Genomic DNA, 13895 nt, shown 5'->3' with positions numbered 1-13895 from the left:
TACCGTGATCCAGAGTAAGGCACAGCACATCACTCCTCAGAAAACTTCAGCGGCTCCTGAAGCCAAGGCCTTCAGAAGAGGCCTCAGAGGACTCTTGTCTCCTGCTGCCTGCACTAGCCTTCTTACTGCTTGTCTGGATAAGCTCAGTCCCTGCCTTCAGGCCTTTGCTCAAGTTCACTAAGGCCCCTGACCGCTCTAGTACAAACAGCAAGCCACCCCCACCCCCGCCCCGCCCCAACACCGGTCCTTCTCAGCTCAGTCGTGCGGCTGTTTCCTTCCTCCTCTCAGCACTGCTCCCAGGTGTGCGCCACTGAGGAGGTGAGGGCTTCGTTTTGCTCACTGATGTATTTCAAGTGCTTAAAATATTTTAAAACACATTATAGAAATTAGGAGACTTAAATGAATAGTCGCTGACAAAGGTAAGTACTCAATAAATACTTTGTGAGTGAAAGAATAAACAGTTTAAAAGAAATTTAAAAGAAAAAAATTGATGGAAAAAAGGAAAGCTCTTTAAGTTGAGGCCTATGCTATGGAGTCTCTGGTTGCCCTGCCCAAGGGAGCCCAGCAGAGTCCTTGCACCTTGTTCTTGGGAGAGGTCTGAGTGGCCAATGGTCAGGAGGACAAGGAGTAGGAAGAAAGGGTTGGGCTGGTAGGATACCAAGCATCCAAAAATAAAGTCTTTAACGGAGGAACTTTTATTTAAGACAATCAATGATACCACCAACCAGATGTTATCAGTACACTACCTATATATCCTTTTTAAAATAAACATTGTCATTCATCATTTCTTTGACAAAAGCAGTTATTCAGGTATAAAAAGGCATCACAATAAAAACTTTTTAAAAGAAAAAAAACTTATCACAGTAAAATGAAAGACGAATAAAAGCAAACAAGCATCGTTGTCAGAAACATTTACTCTTCATAATATTCCCCATTACTCTGTGTAACATCCACTCTCCTCCATATGTCTAAGTTCAAATTATGAAGTAATTCAAAAATGATTTTTAATTTTGTAGTAAGCAGAAATACAATCAGTGACAATTATTAAAACACTAAGCAACCCAATGACCTTATTTTAAGGATCATGATGACTACCCGTCCCCCACTGTGTCACTCTGGTACCATCACACCCCATGAGTGTCCCAGCAACACAGCTGCCCCCGCCCAGCAGGCGCCTCCAGCACAGCCAGCTCCTTCTGGACACCTGTTCAAGCTCCCACTGCTGAGCAGGCTCCCCAGATGTCTTTAAGGTCCAGCTCTGTAACCACCTCCCAAAGCCTTAAACTACCCCAACAAACTAAAAGTACAGGGTGCTCACTTTGGAAAAATGACTAGGACATTCTCAAGCTATGACGTCTACTTAAAAAGCAAGCAGGGAGACAGAACTGACAGCTTAAGAAAGAAAGAACACAAACTGGTTTCCAATATGGACTGAAAAGACTGTAATATAATAAGAATAAGACAAGTCACACTATGTAACACTAAATTATCTAGTTGCAGAGGAAGACCAGAGTTCTAGCTATGATTTTTTTTTTTTTGTCTTAAAGAAAAATTTATATTTATAGAAAATTTTAAGTTTGGTAAGTAACTACTACTCAAAACTTTTAGGGATGACATGTCTGGTCAAATAACATGAAGTATATTCACAAAGTTTGTATGACAAGCCCCTTCTTAAGTCTTCTAATTATATAACATTTTTTATTATTCATCATAAGGCTTCAACATTTAAAAATTAAATATGTAATACCAACTGTAGGAAATTGACATTTTAATGAATAACTAAAATGAAGATACTTCCATATGAGATAAAAATTTTAAATGGTTAAGGAAGATTACTCCTGAGTAGACTTTCAACATTATTTTCTAAAGAATACTATGTTTACACAAATATATACATATATATAAAAGGACTAATATTAAAAGTATGCCTAATTCTATGCAAAGACTTTTACATCATTCCCTTTAAACAGTAATTAATACAAGTCATATGAAATCAAAGTAGGTAAAAAGAATGGAAAAAGTTTCTTTTTACTACTTTCAAAGAAATTAGGTTGGTTTTCTATTTCATTCCAGCAATGCACAGCTCTAAGTAAAGCAGGACTATACATCTGAGTGAAAGCCACAAAGAACACTGCTGATAAAATTTTTCATCTGTTTTCACCATCAGTTTCCTTTACTCTCTTCTAATAATCATAAAAAGACCTCAAAGATAATATATATTAGTGCCACATAGGAAGTAAAATTTACAGAAAAAATGAGCTATGATAGCTTTATTTGTATTCATTTTCACTCTTAAAAAAAATAAACTAGAATCATCTGTACAGTACAAATTAAAGAACCAGTTCTATTTGGGAAGCATATAAACAATCGTCAAGGGCTTCTTTATTTCTTTTTTTAAAATCATTTTAACCTAAGTATATGAATTCAAGGTTACCTGGGAAACATGATACCTATATTAGAGTATATGATTTGTATTTGCATTAACATATATTCTGTTCCTCTGTACATTTTTGCAAATGGCACAAAAACACAAAGCAATATCAGAGTTTGAACATACAAAAGCAAAAACAGTGTGTTTTCAAATACATTTGTACTAGTAGATTTCTGGTCTCCTTTAGAAAACAAACTCAAGAATTCATCATCCTGAGTTCTCTTCAAGGCCACTTGATGTTGTGTGGTAATACCTTTAGTTACATTTCCTCAAGACTTCTTCTAATAGCTTCTTCTAATTCCACATCTGCATTAAAAAAGAGAATTTTAACATTTACGGCAGAAAACTGATAAAAATGTACTTAATGTAAGTCTCATCAACTACATCTGTATTTTCAGGAAGGAAAGGAAATACAACTTGGAGAAACTGAGGATAACTTGGCAGTTTCTTCATCATAAAATTTGACTGTTTTGAAATATGAGAATCTGGATATGATCTTAAGCTGAATTATAATATATCTGAGCTTAATATGCTAAGAAACTTATAAGTTATTTCCATTTAGGGACACAGAAAGACAACAAACTTCTAGAATGACTGACAGGTAATCACCAGACTCAACAGGGGAAAAAAAGAGTATTTCCAAAAAGATTTGACATAATAAATATAAAACTTACCAGTGGAAAAAGAAAGGCAAAATCATGAAATGGCAAAACCTCAAAAGCTATTAAAATTTTAGTTTTAACTTTTCTAGTATCTAAGACAAAGAGTCAAATTCAAGGCTATGTAATATCCTCTGAGAAGCATTTATTATATATACATATGCACTCACTGAATAAATTTATTGAATGCCCACTGTATACCAGGCACAAAATACAACAGTGAACAAGACAGACATTCTTGGGTTCACTGGTCTTTTTCTCCATTTCCTGAGAATGATGCTAAAAACTTAGAGGGTAATTAGGTGTCAGTTTCTTGGCCTCCACTAGCTTCTCGCACCAGGTGTATCTAACCCTGCCCAGTCCACAGTCTCCTGGGGTCTCCTGGGTTCACAGGCACAGTGATTCCTCTAACATGCAGCCACCCCTCCCTATGAGCTGGGGCACTAGTGTTACATCGTCAGGAATTTAAAACACTACAAGCTACTCTGTGTGAAAGCTAGATTCTAGGTCAATGTGTTGCCCTAAGATGAATTCAAAGGGATGAAGAAATGTACAGAAAAGCCAAGATGCTCTTAGCAAACAAAGAAGAAAAAGGTGACAAGATTTGTTTTTATGAAAACTTATTACAAAGTTATAGTAATTAAGAATGTGGTCCCAGTGCAAGAGGGTTTCCCTGGGGGCTCGACAGTGAAGAATCCGACTGCCAATGCAAGAGATGCAGGTTCGATCCCCGGGTCGGGAAGATCCCCTGGAGAAGGAAATGGCAACTGACTCCAGTATTCTTGCCTGGGAAATCTCAGTCCATTGGGTCAGGTAGCAAAGAGTCGGACACGACTTAGTGACTAAACTACAACAAACCAGTCCAAGAACTGGTGAACAGATCAAAGAGACAGCACAGACAGCTCTATGGAAACCTGACCGATGACAGAGGTGGCCTTGCAGAATGGTGTGGCAAGGTGGGATTTTAAATACATGATGAAGGGACAACTGGTAGGCCATATGGAAAAAAAATAAATTTACCCCTACCTTATGGAAAATACAAAAATACATTTCAGATTTACTGTGTGTTTACTGTATAAGAGCAAAGGAGAAACACAAAACAACAAAGGTGAAAACAAGAACATGGGAATATGTTCAGGACCTTAGTGCAGGGCAAGATTTATTAAACAGGATTCAAAAACATTATGAAAAAGAATGGCACTTCGGAATGCATTAAAATTACTTTAATCCATCAAAAGTGAGAGTGTAAAAAGACAAGACATAAAGAGAAAATATTTGCAATACACACATCTTACACCTAGAAAGATTTTCAACTCAGAAAAATCAGTAAAAAGATAAGTCAAAACTGTCAAGAAATCTGCAAAGGCACTGGCAAAAGATGTCAAAATGTCAAGTAAACATTACTCATCAGAAAAATGTAAATTCAAACCACAAAAAAATGCCTATCAGCAGGTAAAATTAAAAAGACCAATAATTCAATGATTAGTGAAAACGTAGATCAATAGGAGCTCACAGTAACTACTGGAATGAAAAAAAATGGAACAACCACTTTTGTAAAAAACCTTGTCATAATCTACGAGAGCTGAATGTCAACAAGTCTCCACCTCAGTATATATTCCTAGAAATGTGGGAACTATTTGCAACAGCCAACCAAATGTCTATAAGTGATACATGAATTGATTTATGTGTAAAATTATCATACAGGTACTGGAAATGAACAAACCAAAGCTACATGCTAACAATCAGATGAATCTATGAAACAATGTTAACCAAAGGCATTCAGACCCAAAGCATCAGTAATACCGACCATGACTGTGCTGTTCAGTATGATGCACACTGACTGTATGTGGCTATTTGTGCTTTAATTAACTGAAATTAAGTGAGGGGAACTGATCTAGGGAACTGATCACTGTGGGCTGAAGTGTGCCCCCTCAAGATATGTCCTTACCCTGGTACCTGTGAATGTGACCTAATTTGGAAATAGGGTCTTTGTAGGTGTGACCAACATGAGGTCATGAAGGTGAGCCCTAATTCAACATGACTGACGTCCTTATTGGAAGAAAACACCACGTGAAGATGGACACGCAGGGAGAAGATGGCGCCAGGACGGACGGAGAGACACACAGATGCATCTACAAGCCCAGGAATGCCCACTGTAGGGTAAGGGGTCAGAGACGGCGAGGTTCAGAGAAAGCGCAGCACTGCACAGGAACTGATCGCCTTTAACGCGGAGAGAGGGGCGGCGTCAGAGTAGGAGCTGCTGCACCAACCTGAGAAAAGAGGAAGTATATACAGGCATGTATGTGGAAAGCTGCTGTCTTAAGGGGGCCTGTTCTCCAAGGCTGTTCGGAGTATTATCTCTTATGAACAGCTGGGGCAAGGAATTCTGGAGACTGGCCAGAGGCTGGACCAGCTGGGAGCTGGGTGTAATCAACCTAATGTCCATTTTTAATTTGGGTGAGAGTTCTTTGTTTTGCAATAGAATGGTGGGGAGGACCAGGAGGGTCCAGGACCAGGCTACCTCGAGCCATGCAACTTTCCTTCACCTACAGTTGACATTAACCACCAGACTCTGGGAGCAGGACCATGGCCCTACCAACACCTTGACCTGAGATGGGTGAACTCGACAACTGAGAGACAAGCCACCTAGTTTGTGGCACTTAGGTGAGCAGCCCCAGGAAATCAATCCGCTGGCAATACTCTTTTTTAATCTGAAAGATGGTCACCTGTTTTGTGAGATGTTTTATACAATTTCTGTGTATATTATATACACATATACACACAGAGAGAACCAGAAATCTGGAGGACCAGCATATAAGTTGGGGAAAAGGATCAGAGCTGAAGTGTTCCAGAGTCCATTTATTGTTTCATGGAGGCAGACAACATGTACATATACTTTACTCTTTAAATTACATATAAAAAATGTGATAAAATGCCAAGGTAACCAGAAAGAACAGAAACAAACACACAGCATACACACCAACTGGAAAAAACAAAAAGAGGAAGCTAAGAATGAAATAGCAGAAGTAAATACAAAAACATTAACATCTACAGTGAACTTACAGGAATTAAACTTGCCAGTTAAAATGGATAAAAACGAAAGCAACTAAATGGTTCCACTTCCAATAACAGTAGAGTAGCTTATATTGGATTAATTCTCCCCTAGATAACAATTATAAACTATTTTAAGGCACTAAAGAACAGCAAAAATCAGGTAGAAACAGGACAATTATTGAAATAAATGAATTACACAGGGCTAAATATGCAGCTTTACGCTTTGTTTTGTTCCTCTTTTGCCTTAGGGCATGCCTACATCCCTGGGAAACCAGACTCAAACTGAGGAGTCAGAGACAGATGACAGAGAGGGTGCGAGGGGGAAATGGTGGCAGCAGGGCAGGAACGGCAGAGAGAGATCCCAGCAGAAATGAGAAAGTAATAGAAGAGAATCCTCCAAATCTACAAATCCTTGGTTGACTTCTGAACTCTGCATTCACGAGAGAGGACCCAAGATTGTCGGTGAGAGACAGCAGTTGGAAAGCTAAAAGAAGCAAGCGACTGTTGCCTGCTGTGGCAGGGAGAGTTTGGTGTCCGAGTCCAGCAAGTTAACTACCTACAAGAAAAAAAAAAATTCCTCAGAGGAAGTTAACAGAATTCTGAGAATCTATAATTTACATCACAAACATCCAGCATACATAAAAAATCATGTGACTTGCAGATAAACAAGAAATGTGAGGCACAGTCAAGAGGAAGAGCAGCCAAAAGAAACTGGCCACCAAGATAATCAAGCTCCTGGAATTAGCAGAAGAGAGATTTAAGAAAAGTTAAAAATATTTTTAAGGACATAAGGTTAAGTGGATAAGAAATCTCAACAGAGAAATAAAAACTATTGAAAAGAAAACTAAGCAGAAAAACTAAGCAGAAATTCTACAACTGAGAAACACATGTTTGAAATCAAAAACTTACTAAGTCAGCTTAACACTGGAGGTGGTAAAGGTTGAACAATAAACTTGAAGACTGAACAATAGAAATCAAATATGAAGAAAGAGAAAAAATACTGGAAGAAAATGAGAAACCTGTGGATAAATCTAAACCATCTAACATGCATAACTGGAGTTCCAAAAGAAAAGGAGACAGAAAGTGGGACAAAAAAATTGTGATGAAATAATTGGGGGAAACTTATAAACTTACAGATATATGAAGCTAAGAAAACTCTAAGTAGGATACAAAGACAGCTATATCTAGGGACATTATCAAAAACTGCTAAAATCCAAGGACAAAGAGGAAATATTAAGAGCAGTAAGAGGAGAAAAATGACATATTTGCATATAGGGGAGTAATAATAGAAATTATGGCCATTTGTCATGACAAACAGAGGAGGCCGGCCACAAGACAAGGAAATGGAGCTCGAGCTCTAAAGTGCTGAAGAAAAAACACCAGTTAACCAGAACTCTAAAGCCAGAGAAAATATACTTCAAAATTAAAGGGAAAATAAAGATACTTTCACAAATGAAAACAGAGCATTCAACACTAGCAAAAACTGCATTACATTAATATAAAATAGGACAGGAAATTCTTTAGGCTGAAAAAAACAGAACATCAGATGGAAATTGTAATCTAGTGGAAAGAATGAAAGGTCATTTGAAATGGTAACTATGTGGATAAATATTAAAAACTGTATCTTTCTTTTCTTTCTTTAAAACTCAAAGCAATGTTTAGAGCAAAAAATAATATTTTCTTATAGCGTTTATAACAAAAGCAAAAAAATATATATCGTAACCTTTAGAGCAACCATAAAAACTGGAGAGATTGTCAGAGTAAATCAAAAAGTAAGATCAAACTTTACAGTGTTTTTATAAGAGACGTAGTTTCAAAATAAAGGTATAAATAGACTGTAGTAAAAGGATGGAAAAATATACACTGTGTAAATATTAAGCATGAGAAAGCTTGAGTAGCTATATTAATATCAGACAAAAAAATTTCATGATAAAAGGTATTACCAGAGATAAAGAACATCTCATAATATCATAATGTTAAACAGATCAGTTCATTAGGAAGACACATCAGAAATGTATATGCAACTAAAAACAGAACTGCAAAACACAAAATACAAAATGACAGAACTAAAGGGAAAAAATAAAATCGACAATCCTTGATGAAGAAGCTCACTACTGTAGTAACTGATAGGTTAACTAGAAAAAAAAAATCACTGAGGACAAAGATCTGATATTATCAACCACTTTGACCTAACTGACATTGATAAAGTACTTTACTCAAAATACATTCTTTTCAAGTGCATACAGAATATTCATCCAGACAGACCACAGGTTGAGCCATGAAAACTCTCAATAAATATCAAAAGTTTTAAATTTTACAGAGTATATTCTCTTACCACAACGAAATTAAATTAGAAATAATAAGACATTCAAATATTAATATTTGTAAATTCCACAATATAGCTAAAGAGTCAAGAGATCAAAGGAGAAAATACAAGGAAAATTAGAAAATATTTCAAAGTGATAGCAAAAATATGAAAATTTGTGCAACACAGTCAGTTCAGTCACTTAGTCGTGTCCAACTCTTTGTGACCCCATGGACTGCAGCACGCCAGGCTTCCCTGTTCATCACCAACTCCTGGAGTTAACTCAAACTCATGTCCATCGAGTTGGTGATGCCATCCAACCATCTCATCCTCTGCCGTCCCCTTCTCCTGCCCTCAATCTTTCCCAGCATCAGGGTGTTTTCCAATGAGTCAGTTCTTCACATCAGGTGGCCAAAGTATTGGAGTTTCAGCTTCAGCATCAGTCCTTCCAATGAATATTCAGGACTGATCTCCTTTAGGATGGACTGGTTGGATCTCCTTGCAGTCCAAGGGACTCTCAAGAGTCTTCTCCCACACCACAGTTCAAAAGCATCAATTCTTCTGTGCTCAGATTTCTTTAGAGTCCAACTCTCACATCCATAGATGACTAGTGGAAAAACCACAGCTTTAACTAGATGGACCTTTGTTGGCAAAGTAATATCTCTGCTTTTTAATATGCTGTCTAGGTTGTGGAACACAGTAAAAAGAAGAAAGTCGACAAATTACAGTCTGTGGGCCAAATCCAGTCCACCAGTAATTTCTGTAAATGCAATTTCACCGTATACTTCACACTCCTTTGTTTATGTATTGAGAATGGCTGCTTTCATGCTGTAATAGCAGAGTTGAGTAACTAACAGAGACCACGGGACCTACAAAGCCTAAAATATTTACTATCTAGTATTTTACAGAAAAAGCTTAAAGCTTGCTCATCCTAGCTTAGAGGGAAATAAACCTCTTTAAATGTTTACATTTAAAAAACAAGAGAAAATTCAATCAACAGTCTAAGTGTCACATTCAGTTCAGTTCAGTTCAGTCGCTCAGTCGTGTCCGACTCTTTGAGACCCCATGAATTGCAGCACGCCAGGCCTCCCTGTCCATCACAAACTCCCGGGGTTTACTCAAACTCATGCCCATCGAGTCAGTGATGCCATCCAGCCATCTCATCCTCTGTCATTCCCCTTCTCCTCCTGCCCCCAATCCCTCCCAGCATCATAGTCTTTTCCAACAATTGCATTCATATCACACGCTAGTAAAGTAATGCTCAAAATTCTCCAAGCTAGGCTTCAGCAATACATGAACTGAGAACTCCAGATGTTCAAGCTGGTTTTAGAAAAGGCAGAGGAACCAGACATCAAATTGCCAATACCCGCTGGATCATCGAAAAAGCAAGAGAGTTCCAGAAAAACATCTATTTCTGCTTTACTGACTACACCAAAGCCTTTGACTGTGTGGATCACAATAAACTGTGGAAAATTCTGAAAGAGATGGGAATACCAGACCACCTGACCTGCCTCTTGAGAAATCTGTATGCAGATCAGGAAGCAACAGTTAGAACTGGACATGGAAAAACAGATTGGTTCCAAATAGGAAAAGGAGTACGTCAAGGCTGGATATTGTCACCCTGCTTATTTAACTTATATGCAGAGTACATAATGAGAAACACTGGGCTGGATGAAGCACAAGCTGGAATCAAGATTTCTGGGAGAAATATCAATAACCTCAGATATGCAGATGACACCACCCTTATGGCAGAGAGTGAAGAGGAACTAAAAGCCTCTTGATGAAAGTGAAAGAGGAGAGTGAAAAAGTTGGCTTAAAGCTTAACATTCAGAAAACTAAGATCATGGCATCTGGTCCCATCACCTCATGGGAAATAGATGGGGAGACAGTGGAAACGGTAGCTGACTTTATTTTTTGGGGCTCCAAAATCACTGCAGATGGTGATTGCAGCCATGAAATTAAAAGACGCTTCCTCCTTGGAAGGAAAGTTATGACCAACCTAGATAGCATATTAAAAAGCAGAGACATTACTTTGCCAACAAAGGTCCGTCTGGTCGAGGCTATGATTTTTCCAGTGGTCATGTATGGATGTGAGAGTTGGACTGTGAAGAAAGCTGAGCACCGAAAAATTGATGCTTTTGAACTGTGGAGTTGGGGAAGACTCTTGAGAGTCCCTTGGACTGCAAGGAGATCCAACCAGTCCATCCTAAAGGAGATTAGTCCTGGGTGTTCATTGGAAGGACTGATGCTGAAGCTGAAACTCCAATACTTTGGCCACCTCATGTGAAGAGTTGACTCATTGTCACATTAAGAAACTGTAAAAATAGACGACAAAATTGAAGCCCAAAGTAGGAAGAAGGAAATAATAAAGAGCAGAAATCAATGAAATGGAAAGCAGACCAAAAAGAGAGAAATTATCAACTAAAAACTGTTCACTCCTTGAAATGATCAAATCAACTGATAAAACTTCTAGTTAGTGAAGAAGAAAACAAAAATTACCAATATTAGGGAAAAAAATGACATGACATCATTAGTGATCCTAAAGAAATAAAAAATATATAATAAAGGAATACTACTATGAACAACTTTACACTGGTACGTTTGACAATCAAGGTAAAATGGACAAATTTCTTGCTAAACATTATTCTGCAAAACTGACATGAAGAAAAAGAATAAGTCCTAGAGTGAATATTCAACAAACGGTAGAATAGGCAGTTCCAAACACCCGACCTTCCACAGAAAACAGCGAAATACACGCCTGAACTGTCAGGCAGAAACAACTTTCTCAAAAGTTTGGAAAATCCTCAAAGGTTCACAGCAACCAAGCAAACGCTGAATCAAGACACAGGCCACACAGAAACCTGTAGGGGGACTATCCTGGTGGTGCAGTGGATAGGAATCCGCCTGCCAATGCAGGGGACACGGTTCCACCCCTGACCTAGGAAGATCCCACATGCCTCAGAGCATCTAGGCCCCACAACCGCTGAGCCTGCGCTCCACAGCAGAGAAGCCAGCACAATGAGGAGCCCGCACAGAGCAAGGAAGCCCCTGCTCACCGCAACTCAAGAAAGCCCACACGAGAGCCACAGAGACCCAGTGCAGCCAAAAAAAAATAATTAAAAACAAAAACAGAAACATAGGAAAGCCGAGTGGCATCTTCACTTGCCCTTCCCCCACCACCTCCCTATCCCTCCCTGCAGCAGCCCATACTCCTGGTGTGAGACCCTTGTCCCTGGCTCCAGGCAGAGCAGAGCAGAACTCACAACTTACTGTCTGTTCTATCCTGTATCTGAAGGACTGAAACAAGCCCTCACGTCTACTTTACTAAGCTCAGGACCCACGCCGGGCAGAAAAGCAGTCTGCATGGCTCAGAAACAGCGTGAGGCAGACAAAAAGCCTGGGGTAAAAGGTGATGGGTGAGACATACAACAGAACACCTACTATCTGGGAGGGAACGCCATGAAGAGAATTTCCTTGGGAAATTAGGGCATTCAAAAGCACCTCCGTGTGCTGGGGAATTCAGAAACCAGGCACACACCCAGTACAGGATGCATGCTCAGAAAATACCCAAGAAGACACTAAGCCTTCGCCACTGGCTGATCTGTAGGCTCAGTGCATGCTTGCGTGTTAAGTCACTTCAACTCTGTGACCCCATGGACTTTAGCCTGCCAGGCTTCTCTGTCCATAGGACTTCCCAGGCAAGAATACTGGAGTGGGTTGCCATTTCCTCCACCGGGGGATCTTCCCGACCCAGGGATCGAACCTGGGTCTCCTGTGGCTGCTGCAGTGCAGGCAGACTCTTTACCACTGCGCCACCAGGCTTGGTGCAGCGCTGGCTAAATGCTGAAGGTGCTAGCATACAGCTGAAGCTCAGGAGGGACTGTTCTTTGCTCCTGGTGTTCAAGGAAATCTCTGTCAAAACAATAGTTGAACACAAGCTAAAGGAACAGAGACTTCAGTGACCAAACATGACAAGGAATACAGTTTTTGCAAAAATAATCTGGAACTAAACACATGGACAACTACAGCCTTTGACAATCACAAACAGCACACTATGGGGAAGACAGAGAATCTGATTTCCAAAGTACTACATTATAATATTTGCACATCCAATTTTCATCAAAAACACAAATAATACAAAGAAACAGGAAAGTATACAAAGTGAAAAAAAATTGAATTAAATTGTCCCTGAGGACACCTAGATACTGAATTTACTAAACAAAGACTTTAAACCAACTGTCTTATGGTCTAAGACCTAGCGTAAACCATGAGCAAAGAAGTAAAGGAAATTAGGAAAACAATGTATGAACAAAATGAGAATATCATAAAGAGGTAGAAATTATGAAAGGCCACCAAATAGAAATTCTGGAGCTGCAAAGTACAACTAAAATGAAAAATTTGTTACAGAGTTTAACAAAACTAAGCAGATAGAAAAAAGAATCAGCAGATTTTAAATGTTCCAAATTTGATAAAAGATATGAATCTACACATCCAAGAAGCCCAACAAACTCCAAACAGGAGAAACTCAAAGAGATTCATGTTGAAGACGTGTTATAGTTAAACTATCAAAAGTCAAAGTCAACAGAAGCAGCAAGAGGAAAGCAAGTCTTCACGTGTAAGCCGTTTTTAATAAGACGAACAGCTTATTTCTCACAAAAATCATGGAGGCCAGAAGACAGTGAGAGAACATGTTTAAAATGCTATAAGAGAAAACAAAAATCTGTCAAGTAAGAATTCTATATCTAGAAAGAAAGGAGGAGTAATCAAGACTTTCCTAGATAAAAACTAAAGGAATCTGTTGCTAGCAACTCTGCCCTCCAAGGGATGCCAAGGGAACCCCTCAGGTTGAAACGACAGGAAATCAGACAGTGGCCCAAAGCTCATGGAGGAGCACGGGACACTTACAGCAGACACGGCCTTGTGTTCCTTTGTTACGGCTCCGTCTGTATTTCCCTTATTCTCTTTTCTCTCTGCCTTAATTTCATTCTCTTTGAAAGAGAGGTAATATGACTAAATAAGAAAGAACTCAGCAATAGGAGTTAGAACGCCTATACTAAATCATGCTCCACTCATTTGGAGGCTATGAATCTGAAGACAAATTACTAAATGTTTGGAAGACTAAGTTTTTATGAAAAATAGGGGAAATATTCTGACTCTCATAGGTTGTTAGAATTAACAGCAATTCTGAATGTGTTAGGTTTTTTTCATTCACAATTCAAGTAAAAACTGAACACAGTAGTCTCTTGCTTCTCTGTTCCTTAAACTGGCCACAGAGTTATACTGTTTTACTGTTTATGTTAGTTTTACTATTTGTTATAATATTAATAATTGTACTGATAACTGCTATTAATTGAAGGAACTCTAAGGCAAACTGCTGACATTTACAGGAAGATGGTTTTACAATAGCAGCAATCCACATAATGCTGTGTTTTACTTTCTTTCCAGG

At 38.7% G+C, this 13895-nt stretch overlaps 1 protein-coding gene across 7 annotated transcripts in view; it reads right to left on the bottom strand.

The window, feature by feature from the left end:
• Positions 1–672: 672 nt before the first annotated feature.
• The window catches only part of ZNF451 (zinc finger protein 451), a 96818-nt gene continuing 83595 nt past the window's right edge, over positions 673–13895 (bottom strand). For 5 of the 7 annotated variants that reach the window (XM_020913501.2, XM_020913489.2, XM_020913485.2 and 2 more), the window contains one exon: positions 673–2737. In XM_020913501.2, the coding sequence (XP_020769160.2) occupies positions 2691–2737 (47 nt within the window). In that variant the 3' untranslated portion in view covers positions 673–2690. The other 2 variants (XM_070456729.1, XM_070456731.1) reach the window with 1 other exon arrangement.

This window comes from Odocoileus virginianus, chromosome 27, assembly GCF_023699985.2.
Source record: "Odocoileus virginianus isolate 20LAN1187 ecotype Illinois chromosome 27, Ovbor_1.2, whole genome shotgun sequence".
Taxonomy (NCBI): Eukaryota; Metazoa; Chordata; class Mammalia; order Artiodactyla; family Cervidae; genus Odocoileus; species Odocoileus virginianus.
The sequence above is the reverse complement of the archived record's forward strand: the minus strand, read 5'-3'. Positions and strand labels throughout refer to the sequence as shown.